The sequence below is a fragment of the Pituophis catenifer genome, unplaced genomic scaffold (assembly GCF_029215685.1).
Source record: "Pituophis catenifer annectens isolate HBS135680 unplaced genomic scaffold, rPitCat1.0.hap2 SCAF_1, whole genome shotgun sequence".
NCBI lineage: Eukaryota > Metazoa > Chordata > Lepidosauria > Squamata > Colubridae > Pituophis > Pituophis catenifer.
The window spans coordinates 345,392,031-345,411,373 of record NW_027256881.1 but is presented as its reverse complement, the minus strand read 5'-3'; the positions used below and the strand labels follow the sequence as shown (position 1 = coordinate 345,411,373).

Sequence of the window (19,343 nt, the reverse complement as noted above, 5' to 3'; positions counted from 1 at the left end):
AGAGGAGAGTAGTGTTCTGACCTAGGCTTCCTTAAAAAGCATGAAGCAGAGTCTTGGTCCCGGCAAAACCCCTTTTATTTACACAACTGTGAATTCCCTTCATTCACAGTCAGCAAGACTTGGCAAACAGTCTTTCAGAGGAATATTTATCAATACACCTTATCTCGCTTGGAAAGCTGCCAGATAACTAGTTTCCATATGCAGAGTAAGGCAAAACTTGGCACAGTCTTTTATAGTCACGAACAGAACTTTCCACTGTTGAAATGACCAACCGAACGAATTGTTTCCTGGAAAAGCCCCCTCCCCGTTCGCTCCTCTTTTGTTTCCTATGGGAGGGGCCAATCACCTCCAAGGTGTGGCTTTACTCCCAAGTGGACCCTGCTTTCTGAGTTGTTCTTGTCTTCTGGCAGCTCTGTGCATGAGCACACTGGGAACAGGCTCCAGCTGTTCCTGTGCCTCACTGCTGTCTGTCTCCCTCTCTGCCTCCAACGCAGAGCCCTCGTCCGAGCTTTCTCTAGCCCTCAGGTCTGGACCAAGTTCCTCCCCAACCTCCTCACTGCCCGACTCTGCTGCCAATTCCACTGGCCGCCGGTGGGCCATAACAAGTAGAGAAGAAAGGGAAGTGGAGTGGAGATGGGAGTAAAGAGGACAGGGGAATGGAGAGGGGAGTGGAGAAGAGAGGAAAGTGGAGAGACGGGAGTGAAGAGGATAAGAAAGAGTGGAGGAGAGAGGAGAGGGGAGTGGAGAGGGCGGCAGAGGAGAGGGGAGTGGAGAGGACAGGGGAGAGGAGTGGATGTGAGAGGAGATGGGAGGGGAGTGGAGTGGAAAGGAGATGGGTGTGAAGAGGACAGGAAAGAGGAAGGGAGAGGAGATGGGAGTGGAGAGGGTGGCAGAGGAGAGAAGTGGAGAGGACAGGGGAGAGGAGATGGGAGGAGAGGAGATGGGAGTGGAGAGGACAGGGAAGAGGAGATGGGAGGAGAGGAGATGGGAGTGGAGAGGACAGGGGAGAGGAGTGGAGAGGAGAGGAGGTGGGAGTGGAGAGGGTGGGAGTGGAGAGGACGGGAGAGGAGTGGACAGGAGAGGAGATGGGAGTGGAGAGAATATGGGAGGAGAGGAGATGGGAGTGGAGAGGGTGGGAGTGGAGAGGACAGGGGAGAGGAGTGGACAGGAGGGGAGATGGGAGTGGAGAGAATATGGGAGGAGAGGAGATGGGAGTGGAGAGGGTGGGAGTGGAGAGGACAGGGGAGAGGAGTGGACAGGAGAGGAGATGGAAATGGAGAGTGGAGAGGAGATGGGAGTGAAGAGGATGGGAGTGGAGAGGAGATGGGAACGCAGAGAGGAGAAAGGGGAGTGGAGGGAAGAGGAGAGGAGAGAGGAATAGAGAGGACATGGGAGGGCAGAAGGGAGGGGAGAGAGGAGCAAATATGGTTTCCCCCATTTATTTTGTTTGTCAGAAGCTGGCTGGACAGGTCACAAAAGGGGATCGGATGACCTAAGGATGGTGCTCACCACTGGAGGTGGCTAATAGGATAAGAAAGCCTCGATCCTGTCCCGTCCCTTTCCTTGGCTGGAGTTTTTGCATTGTTTTAAAGTTTTAATAACTTTTTCTATTTCTCTTTTTCCATTCTGTAAGCTGCCTAGTCGCCGTATCGGGAAGACAAGCAGCATATAAATTCAATAAATAAACAAACTTCAATGAGGCAGAATTACACAACAGAACTAGATAAATGGCAGTAATTGTGGGACAGGGACTACAGATTAACAATGTCAACTGCATATAAAGAAAATCTGTATAAGACGTTTTATAGATGGCACTTTGCACCTGCGAGGTTGGCAAAGATGTTTAAAGATAAGTCAGCTAAATGTTGGAAGTGCCACCAGACACCTGGGACACCCGGCATCTCAGTTCAGGGGAGCGGTGCCATTGCTGACTATAGGGGGTGAAGTTTTGCCCCCTGTAGACAGGGTGTGCAACTTGGGCGTCCTCCTGGATTCACGGTTGAGCTTAGAAGATCATATAACGACTGTGACCAGGGGGGAATTTGCCCAGATACGTCTGGTGCACCAGTTGCGTCCCTACTTGGACCAAGATGCCCTACGCACAGTTACTCATGCGCTGGTCACCTCACGGATTGACTACTGCAATGCTCTCTACATGAGGCTGCCCTTGAGGACCACTCGGAGGCTTCAGCTGGTGCAAAATGCAGCCGCGCGGGTTGTGATGGGAGAATCCCGATACTCCCATGTTACACCTCTCCTGCGCGGCTTGCATTGGTTACCGGTTGCCCTCCGGGTGAGGTTCAAGGTGCTGGTGATGACCTATAAAGCCCTACATGGCTTAGGCCCAGGATATTTGGCGGACCACCTACAGCCAGCAACGATATCCCATCGCCCGGTTCGCACCCATAGAGAGGGACTGCTCAGGGTGCCGTCGACTAGACAGTGCCAGCTGGCGGCCCCCAGGGGTAGAGCCTTCTCAGTGGGTGCGCCCACCCTCTGGAATCAACTCCCCTTGGAGCTCCGATTAGCGCCTGACCTTTGCACCTTCCGTCGTGAATTAAAAACTTGGCTTTTTAAATCGCTTGATCTGGTCTGATGGGGGGGGGGTTAAGGGTTAAATTTTAAATTTTTTAGATTTTAGATTTTATTTTGTATTGTGGCTTGTGTTTTTATTATTGTGAGCCACCCTGAGTCCATTGGGAGATAGGACGGCATATAAGCCGAATAAAATAAATAAATAATAAAAAAAAAATATTATCATCTGTAGTGGACATGTATAGAAGCAAAAAAATACTGGACAAAAATACATACATGGCTAGAAAAGATGATAAAACAGCACACAGATTTAAAATCAGAAATACTTTTGTTGAGGATTTTACCTGAAACTTATAATAAAGGGAATGCATATTTAATTATCCATGTATTAACTACAGCTAGAATTGTATTTGCACAAAACTGGAAAAGAGATCCCTACTGATGAGAATCTGATTAGGAAAATATTAGAATGTGCAGAAATGAATAGATTAACACTTGCAATTAAGGAGAAAGGACAAACTGAATATTATATGACATGGGCAATTATGTTATCGATGGTTAGAGAATAAAAATGGAAGTTAGAAATAAAAGAAGATTGGTGAAATGTAGAAAATATGTTAAGATAGAGACGTAAACAATATGATTGTTATTATGACTATTAGGATTATTATGTTCAATATTATTATATTCTTATTAGAAGATATATTAAGAGGGAGAAATGAATAGGTAGTAGTATTGAATTATTATGTTCAGTGCTATTGTAAGATTAGAGAATTAATATCAATGTAATGAATACTGTTGTAAATTATGATTGTTATTGCACAGAGATATTTGTACCCAGACGACACACCATTTAATGGAAGATGGAATGTTCATATTAAAAAAACATTTTTTTAAATGAGGCCTGAGGAGAACCAATGTGGGAGATGACAAGACTGAGCCCAGAGGCAGGGTCAAATGCGTCATTAGTTTGGAGTCTCTCTGCTCCTACAAGAGACCTAATTTTTTTTTTTAAATTAATTTATACGCCGCCTTTCTCCGGAGACTCAGGGCGGCTTACAATGCGTTAAGCAATAGCCTTCATACTTTTGTATGTTTATACAAAGTCAGCTTATTGCCCCCACAAACTGGGTCCTCAGTTTACCTACCTTAGAAAGGATGGAAGGCTGAGTCAACCTTGAGCCTGGTGAGATTCGAACTTACAGTAATTGCAGACAGCTGGTGTTAATCACAATGCTTTTAGTCTGCTGAGCCACCAGGCCCTTTTTAATTCTAGTACCCCCCTTGAGGTCCATTCTTATCTGTGGACAATTTGCCTGGACCATGAGTAGATCAGATTATTGTGTATATATAGCAGGAAATAGACGGTGGCCTAGAGGTGGAGCTCTCAACTCACAATCAGGAGGCTGTGAGTTCGATCCTAGGTAGAGGCAGATATTTCTCTGGGCACAATGAGAATATATCTGCTGAACAAAACTCCGCATTGGTGACCAGAAGGGCATCCGGCCAGTAAAACTCAGCTCCATTCAGTTGCCCAGACTCCACCCCGCAAGGGATTATGGGGTCGTTAAAAGATGACGATGATATAGCAGGAAACAAACTCTGAGTACTTTTGAACTCTATTCTGGCTCCTGGTTTATTGAATCTGACAGCCGAGTACTGAAGACCTACCTTCCTCCTCCTTCTCCAACTAGCCCAAGAGAAGAGGATCCTGGCTTGTCGGTTATCCGTTGCTCTTTTTCCCAACCAAAAGGACTGCCCTAGAGGAGCTGAAAGCAAAGCATTGAGGGTCAACGGTCCAGTCGTGGGAAGAGCCTGGCGCATACTCACGTGCTTGGTGGGCTGCAGGTTGACAATCACCAGCTTCCCGCCTTTCTTCTTGGTCAGTAGCGGAAGGTCCCCGCTGGGCTTAATTTGCAGTGAGGTCCCCAGGGTGATGGATAAGGATGCCCTCCTGGCAAGCAGAGGAGAAATCAGCCGTGGAGACCCTTTTCAAAGGGGCAAGTGGAGCAGGATTTTTACCACCCCTACCTTAATTGTCCTGCCCGCAAAAATAATAAAGACAGGATACAAATTAAGTATAAATGAATAAATAAATAAGACCTGGTTGTCGTTGTTGTGGCCCGTCTCTTTTATTTTTTAAGGCCATATGGGAGGGACACCATTGTGGGCAAGATGGGACTCAAGCCCACTGGCTGGCTCTGCTCTCCCTAGTTTGGGTATGTTGTGGCTCCGTTGCCTGAGCCTGGGCTATCGACAGATGCAGACTCTGAGAGTGAGGGAGAGGAGTTGGCAAGGCCTCCCTCTCCAGGACCCTCCTCTCTGGCAATGCCTCCGGAGGACACCAAAGGCCAAGAGATAGGCCCAGAGCCAAGCACGTCCCCGCAGCCACAGTTGGACAGCGAAGAAGGAGATAAGTGCTGGCTGGATCCTCGGCAGTGGCGCAGGGAGAAGCGTGCGCAGCAGAGGGGAAGGCGTGCCAGAGATTAGCTGAGTCACTGGACCACATCCCACAGGGTATAAATGTGGGTGTGGTGGCCGGTTCAGTTTGTGACGAGCAAAAACTAGAAATAATCCATGATCTCTGCGTTACTGGACTTCTGCCTGCCTTGTCGGACTGCATTTGGACTAATCCTTGTATTGTTGAAACTCTGCCTGCTTTATCGGAATACTTGCAGTCTAATCTTTGTTTTGTGTGAGTAAAGTCTGAATTGGCAGCTAGCCAATGTGTTGCTGCCAGCTTTATCTTCAAAGATTTTGTTGTGTGGCTTATTAACTCCGGGCCGTCCGTGGGGGTGCGTGTGTGGGATGGGGACAGAACAGGGTAAGGCAGTGAAGTTTTGTGGAGGAGGAGGAGGAGGAGGAGAGCAGCTGTTGGGTCCTTGATGTTCTCTGAGCTTGATGGTTTTCTCACAGACGTTTCATGGCCCAACTAGGCAACATCATCAGTGCTACAAGGGAGGGGGCTTTGCTCTCTGTTTATATGCAAGTGAGTAGCCCTGCCAATGTTGGTGGGAGTGGTCTTGATGCCTGCTTGGTTAGCTTATTGTTTTTTGTTTGCTTGTTGGTCTCAGTTGGTAGCTCCTTGGAGTATTAATACTTGACAACTTGTATATAAACAGAGAGCAAGTGCGACTCCCTTCTAGCACTGATGACGTTACCTAGCTGGGTCACGAAACATCTGCAAGAAAACCACCAAGCTCAGAGAGCACCGAGGACCCTTCATTTCAACCCTGAGCCCTCCTCCACCTCCTCTCCACAAAACTCACTGCCTTTTAGGACTGATGATGTTACCTAGCTGGGTTGCGAAACGTCTGCAAGGAAACCACCCAGCTCAGACCTCACGGTTCAATCCTGTGCTACAAATATTGTCTTCTATTAGTGACATTTCAACTGGTTTATGAGCCTCATTTGTGTTCACCTTGGGTTCCTCAACCGCAGCTTCTGCCAACCGCTGTATAGATTCAGAAAGACCCAACCCAACAGAAATTCAGAACCAGTGGTATTTGGAGAACCAGAAGTGTTGCGGCGAGACGGCTGGAAAAATAGTGGGCTCCGACAAGCTCTGTGAAAATCCAGCCGGACAAACCCCTGTCGGGGGGGTCTTTGGACCAGAACCGTCCTGTAGGGACGGTGAAGAAGGAGAGGTGCCTCGGACAACCAAGAGGAACAGACAAGTTCCTCGAAAGGTCGGAGGCTGCTCTTTGAACCAGTGGTGGGCGTGGCAGCCATTGAAAAATGACCGCTCTGAAGCGGGGGCAACTGGACTACGTTTTCTGTGCAGGAGCGGTGTCTGAATGGAGTGCTGGTACCGGGTGAGTGATTGGCCAACTCACAGGTAAAAAAGAAAATTTTTTAACAACTTTGAAAGGTGTCCTGGAGCGGAAATGAGCAGCTAATTGGCACTTGGGAAAGTTAATAGAGGGAGAAGAATAAAGAGGATTTATTTATTTATTATTATTTATTAGTTTGATTTATATGCCGCCCTTCTCCAGAGACTCAGGGCAGCTTACAATGCTTTTAAGCAATAGCCTTCATACTTTTATATATACCTGCTTAATAGGGCTTTTGGCCCCCCCAAGCGGTGTTCTATTTTATACGAAGTCAGTTTAAGGAGGAGGTTAAAATACCAAAGCCCAAGAAAGAAAATTTTACAACTGGATTTAAAATTGGATTTGGAGAAATTAAAAATAATAAAAGAAAAAAAAAACCAAGGGAAAGTACTTTCTATGTGGATTAAAAATATTTTTCATAATTTTTACATTTGAAAGGAGAAGAACAAAGAGGATGGTAAAATACTAAAGCCCAAGAAAGAAAATTTTACAACTGGATTTAAAATTGGATTTGGAGAAATTAAAAATAATAAAAGAAAAAAAAACGAGGGAAAGTACTTTCTATGTGGATTAAAAATATTTTTGATAATTTTTACATTTGAAAGGAGAAGAACAAAGAGGATGGTAAAATACTAAAGCCCAAGAAAGAAAATTTTACAACTGGATTTAAAATTGAATTTGGAGAAACTAAAAACAATAAAAGAAAAAGAAACCTGAGGAAAAGAACTCTTTATGTGGATTTAAAACATTTTTGACAGCTTTGATACTTAGCAGACCTGAGAATATTGTGGATTTGAGAGAGACATCTGCTGGCGGAAAGTGAGTATTGCAATATAGATTGGAAGATAGAAGAAAAAACAATAGCTGTGACCTTGATTTAATCCGGAAACTGTGAGAACTTTTAAGGAGTATCTGTTTTTCTGAACTGCTTCATTTCATCTTTCAACGGTTGTGAAAGAGAACAAAACTTTAATTTGGAGCGGATTGGATAAATATTTGAATTGGATACTATAAGAGACTATATAAACTTTAGAATTTTAATTAAATATAAAGTAAAAGTTTTTTAAAAATTTAAATTGACAATATGGAGTCTTGGATGTGTGAGGAATTAATTGAGATGCTTAAAAATATGTGTGAATCATTAAAGGGTAATAAAAAGTCAGAAATTTTGTTGGAATACACAGAACAGGAAAAAGGGAGCATAAATGAGGAGCAAGAAAATAATACTGAAAGAAAAGGAAATGAAAGTAAAAAACAGACGATTTCACTGGGATTAACAGTGGCAAAAAAAGAGTGGATGGGGGGAATATTCCCCCAAAAAGATTCAAACAAAGGGAAAAGAAGAAAACAGTGAAAAGAGACTAGGAGAAAGCTTGGGGAGATTTACTCAAGTAATATATCTAAAAGTGAGAAAAAGATAAAATAAATACAAAAAGAAAAAAAAGAAAAAGGAGAAGTTAAAAGAATGGAATAAAAGAAGGAAATTACCAAGAAGTGGAATTTTGGAAAGACCAAGAGAAAATGGTTGAAGAGGGAAAGAATAGTGGAAAGGAGAAAGGGGAATAAGGTATATAATAGTAGATTTAAGGAAACCGTATTAATATTATTAATTGTGGATGGTCAATTAAGTTAAAGGGTTTTAATGTAAGAAATGAATATGATGATGTATACTGCTTATAGCAAAACGGAATAACAGATGAAAAATGAAATGGTAATTGGGTTAATTATGAAGATAAGTTAAATTAAGAGACAAAATTGAAATGTTAAAAAGTGGGATGGGATCTTGAACAATATATGATGTAAATGAAGAAATAAGATAATTAATTGATGTAAGAAATTAGGAATTAAGGGCAGATAGTGATACTGTTTATGTATTATGTATTAAGAAGAGATTAAGATAAGATAAAGAAACATGGAAAAAAAATATTATGGCCAAAATTGGAAATATGTAAAATGTACTGGGGGGGGGGGAGGGAGAAGAGAGATGAAATAACAAGACATGGTGAAAAATGATGAATTTGTGATAATAATAACTTTATTGTCATTGTGTGTGTATACCCAGTTTACCCATACAACGAAATTCACTTTTCGTTGGTGTACCCCCCCAAAGGCCAGGTCCAACACATAACAATCCACAAACACACTCCCACCCACCACAATTTCCCCTCCCCTAAACCACCCAAACATCCACACAACAGACCAAGTTATGCTGTCCGTATATATAAATATAAATAAATATATATAAAGAATTATATAAAAGGGATGAATATGGAAAAAGCGGGAAGATTGGAATAGATTATAAAAATTAATATATACATATAAGATGTGACCCAGTCATAAAGTATGTATAATGAAAGAAAAATTTTAATAAAACTTGTTTACAAAAAAAAGAAAGAAAGAAAGAAAGAAAGAACCGTGAGGAGGAAAACATACCTGCTGGCTTCGGAGGCCAAATTGAGGTCCCGGTCTGGCAGGGAATCTTCCCAGTCTAAAATGGTGTCCATTAATTTGCCTCTTTAAGAAGAAACACAAAAGGCACACCGATCAAACCAACTGTGAATAGGAAATAAAAGCATTTTTTAAAATACATTCCCTCCCTCCCAGAGTTTTGGGGTGTATTTCTATGATCAGGAGGCTCAACCCCCCCCCCCCTTCTTCTTCCTCCAGAGACTTGGAAGAAGTGAATGAAGACCCCAACTCACCCTTCCTAGCCCTGCCTTCCAAACTCCAGCGGCCAGGAATTGGGAGCTGAACGGGTATTAAGTGCCTTTTTAAAGCAAGCAGCTCACAAAATAGAGAAAGGGAGGATCTGATTTTGGGAGGGAGGAATAGAAACGGATCTCATGGGATTTTTTTTTTGCAGGAAGCTTGACAGACAGCTTGGACTTCTCCTGTTTAGCCAATCGGAGTTTGCATCCGATCTCCGCCTCATTCTACAGATCAGGGGGGGTCTCCAAACTCTGCAACTTTTAACACGCGGGGACTTCAACTCCCAGAATTCCCCGGCCAGAGAGACCCTTAATAGGTAGTCCTCGACTTACAACAGTTCATTTAGTGATCGTTTGAAATGACAACGGCGCTGAAAAAAGTGACTTAGGACTGTTTTTCACACTTACGACCATTGCAGTTACTATGGGCGACCCCACCCCCATAGCCCTGATTTGAATTTCTGGTGCCTACACCACACCCCCATGGTCATGTGATCACATTTTGGCGTTGGTGCAAGTTGGTGTTCGAGAACCAACTTGCATTTATGGCCATTTGCAATCTCCAGTTGAGAGAATCTTGGATAGGCCAAAGGAAGGGAAGAATATGAAGAACAGTTGCAGGATTTGGGTTTGGCCAGTCGAGAGAAAAGAAGGACTAAGGGGGACATGAATGCAGTCTTCCAATATTTGAGGGGCTGCCCCAAAGAGGAGGGGGTCAACCTATTCTCCAAAGCACCTGAAGGCAGGACAAGAAGCAATGGGTGGAAACTAACCAAGGAGAGAAGCAACCTAGAACTAAGGAGAAACTTCCTAACAGTGAGGACAATTCACCAGTGGAACAGCTTGCCACCAGAAGTTGTAGGTGCTTCATTACTGAAGGCTTTTCAGAAGAGACTGGACAGCCACTTATCTGAGATGGTGTAGGGTTTCCTGCTTGAGCAGGGGGTTGGACTAGAAGACCTCCAAGGTCCCTTCCAACTTTCTTCCTGCAGTCGATGGCGCAATGAATGACTGAGAGACGGGTGTAAATTGACAGGGAGACTGTTGAGACAATCCATCTTCTGCCTGCCTGTTTCCTTAGCAGCTCTCCTCTCCACGAAGGACCCCAATTAATAATCTTGTCAAGGAGATTTAATGCCAGTTTAAAGCATTTAAGCTGAGAAGCGATTCCCCTTTGCCCTTCCCAGATTCTAGTGGCAGCTGTGGGGTGCAAAGGCCACCCATTAAGAACTTCCCAGTCCATAACTCACATTTTGCTCCAAAGTACGAGGGGGAAGGGGAGACCCACTGCATCCTCCCCAGCCTTTAGCTGACACTTTTTAATCACTTTGAACCAAATTAACCAGTGGAACAGCTTGCCACCAGAAGTTGTGGGGGATCCATCACTGGAGGTTTTTAAGAAGAGACTGGACAACCACTTGTCTGAAATGGTATAGGATCCCCTGCTTGAGCAGGGAGCTGGACTAGAAGATCTCCAAGGTCCCTTCCAGCTCTATTCTGATTAGAATTAAGGGAGCCCAGAAGGGGGTTCAAGAATTGGAGACTGTGAGAAAGGCATTGTTGTGCAGGTACTCCTCGACTTATGACCATAATGGAGCCTTTCCATTATGGTCGTGTGACAGTTGTAGAGCAAGTTATCACATGAGCAACTCAATTTTACGACCTTTTTTCCCCAGCAATTTTTAAACAAATCAGCATGGTCTTTAAGCGAATCTACAGTCGTTAAATAAACGCCACAGTCATGAAGCAAATCTAGTATTCTCTGAAGGTTGTTTTTTTTTCTTTTGCCGAAAACTGGAAATAAACGCCAGCATTTCGGCAAAAGGTTATAAATCGTAGTCCTGCGATCCCTGTAAATGGCCATAAATGCAGGCCGGTTGCTAAATGCTGAAAATGGGCTCACGTGCCCAGCTTATCAGAATTTGGGAAATGCATTGTAATTACTGCTGGGGGAAGGTCTGTCGTAACTTTGAGTGGTTGCTAAGTGACCCGTCGTAAGTCAAGGACTATCTTAGTGGCAGAGGCAGAGTTAAAAAAAGAAAGGAAGGCCAGGCATGAGGGAGGGAGGGAGGGAGGGAGGGAGGGAGGGAGGGAGGGAGAGAGAGAGAGAGAGAGAGAGAGAGAGAGAGAGAGAGAGAGAGAGAGAGAGAAGAACCAAGGGTTAGGCAAAAGCTGGGGAGGAATTCTTCAAAAGAATTTTAAGTTTTTTAAAGTGGAAAGAAATTCACTGATTCACAAATGAGTCTTAATGAGGTGACTGGCTTCGGAATAGGCTGGATATGGAATAACCAAGTACAAGGTTGTCCTTGACTTACGACACAATGGAGCCCAAACTTTCCATTGTTAAATGAGACATTTGTTAAATGAGTTTTGTCCCATTTTATCACCTTTCTTCCTCCGGTTGTTAAGTGAACCCTGACAGTTGATAAGTTAAGTAACTCGGTTGTTAAGTGAATCTGGTTTCTCCGTTGATTTTGCTCGTCAGAAGGTCGCAAAAGGGGATCATGTGACTCCCCCACCTGGGACACAGCAACCGTCATAAATATGAACCGTTTGCCAAGCATCTGAATTTGGATCACGTGGCCATGGGGAGGCTGCAAAGGTCGTAAGTGTGAAAAACAGTCATAAGTCCCATTTTTCAGCGCCATTGTAACTTTGAAGGTCACTAAAAGAACTGTCGTAAGTGGAGAGCTACCTGTAATTAAGGTATCCAATGGGTTGCGTTCACACCACATTGCCAATCAATGAAAAGGCAAACGGAAGTGTAGCACGTCATGTGAACAGATGCCGGTTCTGTCTTTGTGTGACTTGATGGAGTGGGGTGTGATCGGGGCTCTCCGAAGGACCCATGGGGAGCGGTCAGGGGAGGCAGCCGTGGGGCACGCACCTGCAGGATCGGAGCCCTCGGTGTTTGGAGACGTCGCAGAGCCGGCCGGTGGGTTTGAGCCCCATGGTGCCCACAACGGTGTCCCTCACGTATTGCCTTAAAAAAATGAAAAGAAGACACGGCTGCGGCAATGATAACCAGACCTTTATTTATTCATTTGTATTTCTTTAATTTGTATCCCGTCTTCCTTATTTTTACGAATAACTCAGGCCGGCAAAACTATCTAACACACCTTCCTCCTCTTACTTTCACAACAACCTTGTGAGGTGGGTTGGGCTGAGAGAGAGGGACCGGTCCAAAGTCACCCAGCTGGCTTTCATGGCTAAGGCAGGACTAGAACTCACAGTCTCCTGGTGATTGGCCCAAAGTCACCCAGCTGGCTTTCATGCCTAAGGCGGGACTAGAACTCACAGTCTCCTGGTGATTGGCCCAAAGTCACCCAGCTGGCTAAGGCGGGACTAGAACTCACGGTCTCCTGGTGAATGGCCCAAAGTTACCCAGCTGGCTTTCATGCCTAAGGCGGGACTAGAACTCAGAGTCTCCTGGTGATTGGCCCAAAGTCACCCAGCTGGCTTTCATGCCCTAAAGCAGGACTAGAACTCTCAGTCTCCCAGTTTCTAACCTTGGTGTCTTATCCAGTAGACCAAATGGGAATATTGCTGCCATCCAATTCTTGGACGGAGGGGTGACTGTGGATTAACAGCTCCCAACCCAGATGAGCATCTTCTACTTCCAGGTGTGGGAACAGCTGCCTCTTGGGCTGAGTCCCTGACTTGTGGGGAATCGGCAACCGGATAGGCTGCTGAGATACTTTCACTGGGCTGGGGAAGATCCAGATCCTGCTCTTGACTAAAATTAGGGGAGGATGTCTTGCTAAGAGAGAGGAGTGGTGAAGTGGCGTAGAAGTGGAGCTCTCGCCTCACAATCAGGGGGCTGTGAGTTCAATCCTAGGTAGAGGCAGATATTTCTCTCTCTGGGCACAATGAGAATATATCTGCTGAACAAAACTCCGCACTGGCGACAGGAACGATATCCGGCCAGTAAACAGTCAACTCCATTCTGTTGCCCAGACTCCACCCCACAAGGGATCATGGGGTCGTTAAAAGATGATGATGATGATGTCTTGCTAAGAGAGACCCAGCCGAGGATGCTTTAAGAATTCTGAGCATCCTTAGTTAAAAAAACCACCATGATTAAAAGTGACATTTGTTTTCAGGCATGTAAAAGAAGCTTGGGGGGGGGGAATAAAAGGAACATACTTGCCACATTTCATGCATTCCTCTACGAACATGTTCCCATGCAGTTCTGCTAGCTTGTCCCTAGAGCAGAGACATGAAGAAAAATTGCTAGACGGGGGAGATCAGATGCACTAAAAGGGGACTTTAAGACTTGTGGAATTTCCTCCCTGTTTATATACTAGTGGCGTAATAGCGTAATCAAGGAACTACCAAGAACATTCAAGCTACTAGTACATAAATGGAGAGCAAGCCCCACTGCCTTCTAACTCTGATGATGTTACCTAGTTGGGTCATGAAATGTCTGCAAGGAAACCACCAAGTTCAGAGAGCACCAAGGACCCCCCTAACCGCCCACGTTCTTTTCTTCCTCCTCCTCCTCCTCTCCACAAAACCCCCTCTCCCTTCTAGCACTGATGGTATTCCAGGTTGGGTCATAAAATGTCTGCAAGAAAAGCACCAAGCTCTGAGAGCACTAAGCACCCCACAGCCAGCCTTCTCCTCTTCCAACACTTTTTTCTTCTCCTTCTCCACCACTTTCTCCTTCTATCTCCCCAACACTTTCTTCTTCACCACCACTCTTTCTCCTCCTCCTTCTCCAACTCCACCTCTCTTTCTCCTTCTTTGCTCAGGAATTCTGGGAGTTGAAGTCCACAAATCATAAAGGGGCCATCGTTCTCCATCCCTGATCTAGGACGATTTCTTGGAGAAGCCCTAACTTGACACCTCATTGGCCGCAATGTTTCAAGCAGGTAAGCGTTACCTGGGGAAGCCGGACCTCACGTGAAGCCCATCTATGTTCTGGCTGACCAGGAAGTGTAGGATGCCCACTCGATGGAGCTCCAACAGAGCCATGTGAGTCTTCGACGGCCTCGCGTTCTCAAAGGTGGTGTCGAATTTGGGCACCAAGCCCCGCTCCTCCATGGTCCACACTCCATTCGGGCCTCTGCACGAAGGGAGAGCAGCACAGTTGGTCCTCCACTTACAACAGTTTGTTTAGTGACTGCTTGAAGTGGCAACCGCATTGGGGGAAAAAAAGTAACTTAATGACCATTTTCCACACCATTTGCGACCGTCGCGGTCACGTGATCAAAATCCGGGCGCTTGGCCATTGACTCATATTTATGACCGTGCCCCGGGGTTACGTGATCCCCCTTTTGCGACCTTCTGACGAGCAAAATCACTGGAGAAAGACAAGATTCGCTTAAAACAACCATGTGACTCATTTAAGAACTGCAGGGATTCGTTTAACAGCGGTGGCAAAAAAGGTCGTAAAATGGGACAAAGCTCACTTAAGAACTGTCCTGCTTAGATGCCAGAAATCTGGGGCTCAATTGTGGTTGTAGGTCGAGGACTACCTGTCGGTGGTATGACTCAGGGCTACCGGAGGAACCGTTTCACCTGATGGGATTGGACCGACCTGTTGACAGCAGAAGGGACATCCTGGCTGAGGAATTCTGGGAATTGAAGTCCACAAGTCGTAAAGTGGCCAAGGAATTCCGGCCAACAGGGATGAGAAGGCCTTTTTCTGCTGTAGCTTCTGCCTTCTGGAACATCGTGCCCCTTGAGGCAAGATCTGCCCCCCCAGCTTTTAAGACCTGGCTCTGCTGGTTGGCCTGGGGCTCGGAGGGGGTCAGGCCATTCTGGAGGAGGTCACTGGGGTTAAACAGAAGACCCCCCCCACCTCCTGCCCCATTGTATGCTCCCCTCCTCCATCTTAATTGCCTTTGATTCTAATGTTATATTGACGGTTTTAACAATTACTGTTTTTATTGTGTCGTAAACCGCCCGTCACAGCAAGATGAGTGGCGTATCAATTTAATCAATAAAATAAGAAAAATAACCAGCTTTGAACAGGGTAAGAGCAGCTGTGGGCGGAATATTCCTGAAAGCTGATGACCCCCTTGTGGGTGAGAGGAAAAAGAGGGGAAACTGTAGGTATACCAAGACAGAAGGATTTTATTTCCTTACTGTTCACGAAAAAGTCATGGAAATAATTTCAAGGATAGGCTATACTCCTTCAACCTGGCCTTTAATTCAACTGACTTCCTGGATTAATCAATTAATCAAACATAACCAGGAGAGGCGTCTGATCCTGGTTTATATTCCATTATACAGCTAGTCCTCGATTTATAACCACAATTGAGCCCCAAGTTGCTAAACCATACAGTTGTTAAGTGAATCTCCAGTGATGAAGCTCCCACAACTTCCGAAGGTAAGCTGTTCCATTGGTAATTTCAAATAGTCACTAAATGAGGACTACCTGTATTAGATGGAATATTCAACTATAAATCTGCAGGCTTTTTCTTGTATCCCCCCCAAATGAGATTGAGCTTTCAAGGCATCATCCGTGCACTGAGCATGGCTTCCAATCCAAAATCACATCCTCATTTAGCTTATTCAAAGCCTGCTGTTCCCGTCCCTGGAATCCAAAAACTTGGTCTGAAAATTGTGAGTTAGGTAAAGCTTGGCCTCTGAGCCAGACCTCTGGCCTCGGCTGTCCATTTCCTCACCTGAAATCCGGGATCCCTGAAGCTGTGCTGATACCCGCCCCCGTGTGAAAGACCACGTTGAAAGAATTCTGGATCAAGTCAGCCAGCTGATGGATCTTCCTCTCCAACTCGTCCGGCGGATCGAAAATCTGAACAAAAGATGGAAGACATGAGATCAGAGTGAGCGTCGATTGGATTGCATGGCAGAGGTGAGCAACGGGTCCCCGAAACACCTCTGAAGGGGTGAACCCCCACACTGGGTACCGGCAGCCAGCAGTGTAAATGCCATGTTAAGGCTGAGAGAGAACCCACTCCTAGGTGCCCCCTGCCCAGATTAAATCTGCCCTTGTTGCTTTCTGCTATTTTAATATATTAATTCTATTAATATTGACATACTTAGGGATTCCAGGGTTAATGCCTGCTAAGTATTTGAAGCAGGTTGATAAAATGTTGAGTAAGTGATGGTTAAGTTTTTAGGTCTTCTTTGGCTAAATTGAGGTTTTTATATGATGGGGGAGATCTGTTCTTCCGATTGTTTTATCTCAGAGGTGATTAAGGACTTGTGTTATATCTTAGTACAGGAAGTCCTGGACTTACAACCACGATTGAGCCCAAAATTTCCATGGCTTGTGGTTAAATGAGTTTTTTTGCCCCATTTTACAGTACACGCTATTTGCCACGGTTGTTAAGCGAATCACTGCAGCGGTTAACTAAATGACGCGGTTGTTAAACACATCTGGCTTCCCCTATTAACTTTGCATATTGGAAGACTGCTGGAAAGGTCACAAATGGTGATCAAGGGACCCCAGGACATGGAAACAATCACATGTCAGTTGCCAAATGCCTGGATTTTGTATCATGTGACCCCGGGGATGGGGCAATGGTCATAACTATGAAAAATGGTCATCCATCACTTTTTTCAGTGCAGTTGTAACTTTGAACGGTCACCAAATGAATGGCTGTTACAACCACAATCGTGAAAACGATTAGAATAGATTAGATTAGATTAGATTAGATTAGATTAGATTAGATTACATAAACAGACAGACAGACATGGATAGATCAAGATAGAAATAGATGATAGATAGATAGATAGATAGATAGATAGATAGATAGATAGACAGACAGACAGACAGACAGACAGACAGATATAGACAGACAGACAGACAGACAGACAGACAGACAGACAGACAGACATGGACAGATCAAGATAGAGATAGATAGATGATAGATAAATAGATAGATAGATAGATAGATAGATAGATAGATAGATAGATATAGACAGACAGACAGACATGGATAGATCAAGATAGAGATAGATGATAGACAGACAGACAGACAGACAGACAGACATGGACAGATCAAGATAGATAGATAGATAGATAGATAGATAGATAGATAGATAGACAGACAGACAGACAGACAGACAGACAGACAGACAGACATGGACAGATCAAGATAGAGATAGATGATAGATAGACAGACAGACAGACAGACATATAGACAGACAGACAGACATGGACAGATCAAGATAGATAGATAGATAGACAGATAGATAGATAGATAGATAGATAGATAGATAGATAGATAGATAGATATAGACAGACATGGATAGATCAAGATAGAGATAGATAGATAAGATAGATAGATAGGATAAATACAGATGGATGATAAATATACAGACAGATAAAGAGAGATACAGAGAGATGATAGGGACAGATAGATGATAGAATAGATCCGTGATGGTGAACCTATGGCACGGGTGCCACAGGTGGCACGCGGAGCCATATCTGTGGGCACGTGAACGTTGCCCTAGCTCAGCATCAGCACGCCAGCCAGCTGATTTTTGGGCCTTCCAGGCCCACTGGAAATCAGGAAACGAGCCGTTTCCGGCCTCCGGAGGGCCTCGGGGGGGGGGGGGGAGAGAATGCTGTTTTCACCCTCCCCAGGCTCCAAAAAAGCCTCTGGAGCCTGGGGAGGGCGAAAAATGGGCCTACCGGGCCCACCATTAACCTTTTTGCTGTCACATGCCAAAAGCAGGGGTAGCACGGGAAGGTCGTGTGCACATGCGTGGGGGGCGCGAGGGAGGCATTGAATCATGGGAGTGGGGACGTGTGCGCGCAACCCCCCCATGCTCCCCACGCTTTTGGCATGTGATGGCAAAAATGCTAGCCATCACTGGAATAGATGAAGAGATACAGAGAGACATGTACAGATTAAGATAGAGATAGATACAGATAATAGATACAGAGACAGATAAAGAAATACAGATAGATGATAGATGAAGATACAGATAGACAGACGTAGGTAGTTAGACAGAGACAGGCACCCACCCACCCACCCAGAAAGCTCCCAAAACTTTAAAAAACCAAAACCAGAGCTTAATTTTGAGAATAGGCACTACTTATATACAGCTAGTCCTTGACTTGCGACCTCAATCGAGCCCAAATGTATGTTGCTTAAGCGAGACATTTGTTAAGGTGAATTTCGCCCCATTTTACCCCCTTCCTTGTCACCCTCGTTAAGTGAATCACTGCAGCAGTTAAAAGTCAGTTAAAGGGATTTTTAAGTGAACGTGGCTTCCCCACGGAAGGTCGCAAAAGGGGATCAGCACCTGACACCCCGCCCCCCCGGGGACGCTGCAACCGTCATAAATACGAGTCAGTTGCCAAGCCCCTGAATTTTGATCGCGTGACACCCCCACCCCCACGATGCTGCCACAGTCGTAAGTCTAAAAAAGGGTCCTAACTCCGGTCACTAAACGAACTATTGTAAGTAGAGGACACCTGCCTGTATGGACACCTCCCCCCCCCCCCACACACACCTCCAATGGGGCCCCATTGGTAAAACCCCTTGAAAGGAAAGATAAAGGAACACACACATACACACAATGATGGATGGGGGATTCTGGGAGTTGTAGTCCATGATGCCAACTTTATTTAATGTTAACTTTATTTCATTTTATCTTATTTATTTATTTATTTATTTAATGCCAACTTTAGAGACACCCCCCACCCTTTGCCCTGGAAGGGGGAGAATCAGCTCCCTCAATGCCCCCCCCCTCGCCTCAGGGGCAGCCCCTGTGCCTCAGTTTCCCCCCTTCTCCTTCCGTGCCTCAGTTTCCCTCCAGGCCTTCTTGCTTCAGGCTCTTAAGTCCCCCCTCCACCCCACCCCTTCGTGCCTCAGTTTCCCCACCCCCCCGACGCCTTCGCTCACTCCCATGGCTGAGGGTCCCTCAGCGGGGAAGGGGGGGCGGTGGGGGGGGCTGGCCCGTTCCCATGGCAACGAGGCCTCTTCTCGCCTTCCTCGCCTTCCCCTCACCTCCGGGAGGCCACATTTCCCTTTGTCCGGGTAGGGCGACAACCCCGCCGCGTAATTCACCGACATCCCGTCGTTGTCTTCGCCGCCCCGCTACGTCTTCATCGTTTCGTTGGGAATCATTAGGGAGACCCCCCCCCCTCGCCTCAGCAGATAACTTCCGGTAGGGGGAGGGAGAAAAAAAAGGAGGCCGGAAGGCCTTTTAGTTGCGCAAGCGCATTCCGGGAGTATTAGTTGTGGGTGAGAGAAAGAGAAGTTCGCCATCTTTGTTTTGGGCGGAGAGCGCTGCTTTCTTTGGAAAGGTGATGACGTCGCGGCCGTCATGTTTGGTGCTG

The 19,343-nt window shown here is 45.5% G+C and overlaps 1 protein-coding gene across 4 annotated transcripts in view; it reads right to left on the bottom strand.

The window, feature by feature from the left end:
• The window catches only part of LOC139317575 (dual specificity mitogen-activated protein kinase kinase 2), a 114,470-nt gene extending 95,332 nt beyond the window's left edge, over positions 1-19,138 (bottom strand). For 2 of the 4 annotated variants that reach the window (XM_070944684.1, XM_070944682.1), the window contains exons 1-7: positions 19,012-19,138; positions 15,712-15,839; positions 13,962-14,144; positions 13,223-13,282; positions 11,964-12,059; positions 8,802-8,882; positions 4,366-4,489 (exon numbers count right to left, since the gene is read on the bottom strand). In XM_070944684.1, coding sequence (XP_070800785.1) covers positions 4,366-4,489; positions 8,802-8,882; positions 11,964-12,059; positions 13,223-13,282; positions 13,962-14,144; positions 15,712-15,839; positions 19,012-19,077 — 738 coding nt within the window. In that variant the 5' untranslated portion in view covers positions 19,078-19,138. Of the gene's footprint in view, positions 1-4,206; positions 4,490-8,801; positions 8,883-11,963; positions 12,060-13,222; positions 13,283-13,961; positions 14,145-15,711; positions 15,840-19,011 lie in introns of all 4 variants that reach the window. The other 2 variants (XM_070944679.1, XM_070944672.1) reach the window with 2 other exon arrangements.
• Positions 19,139-19,343: the final 205 nt, after the last annotated feature.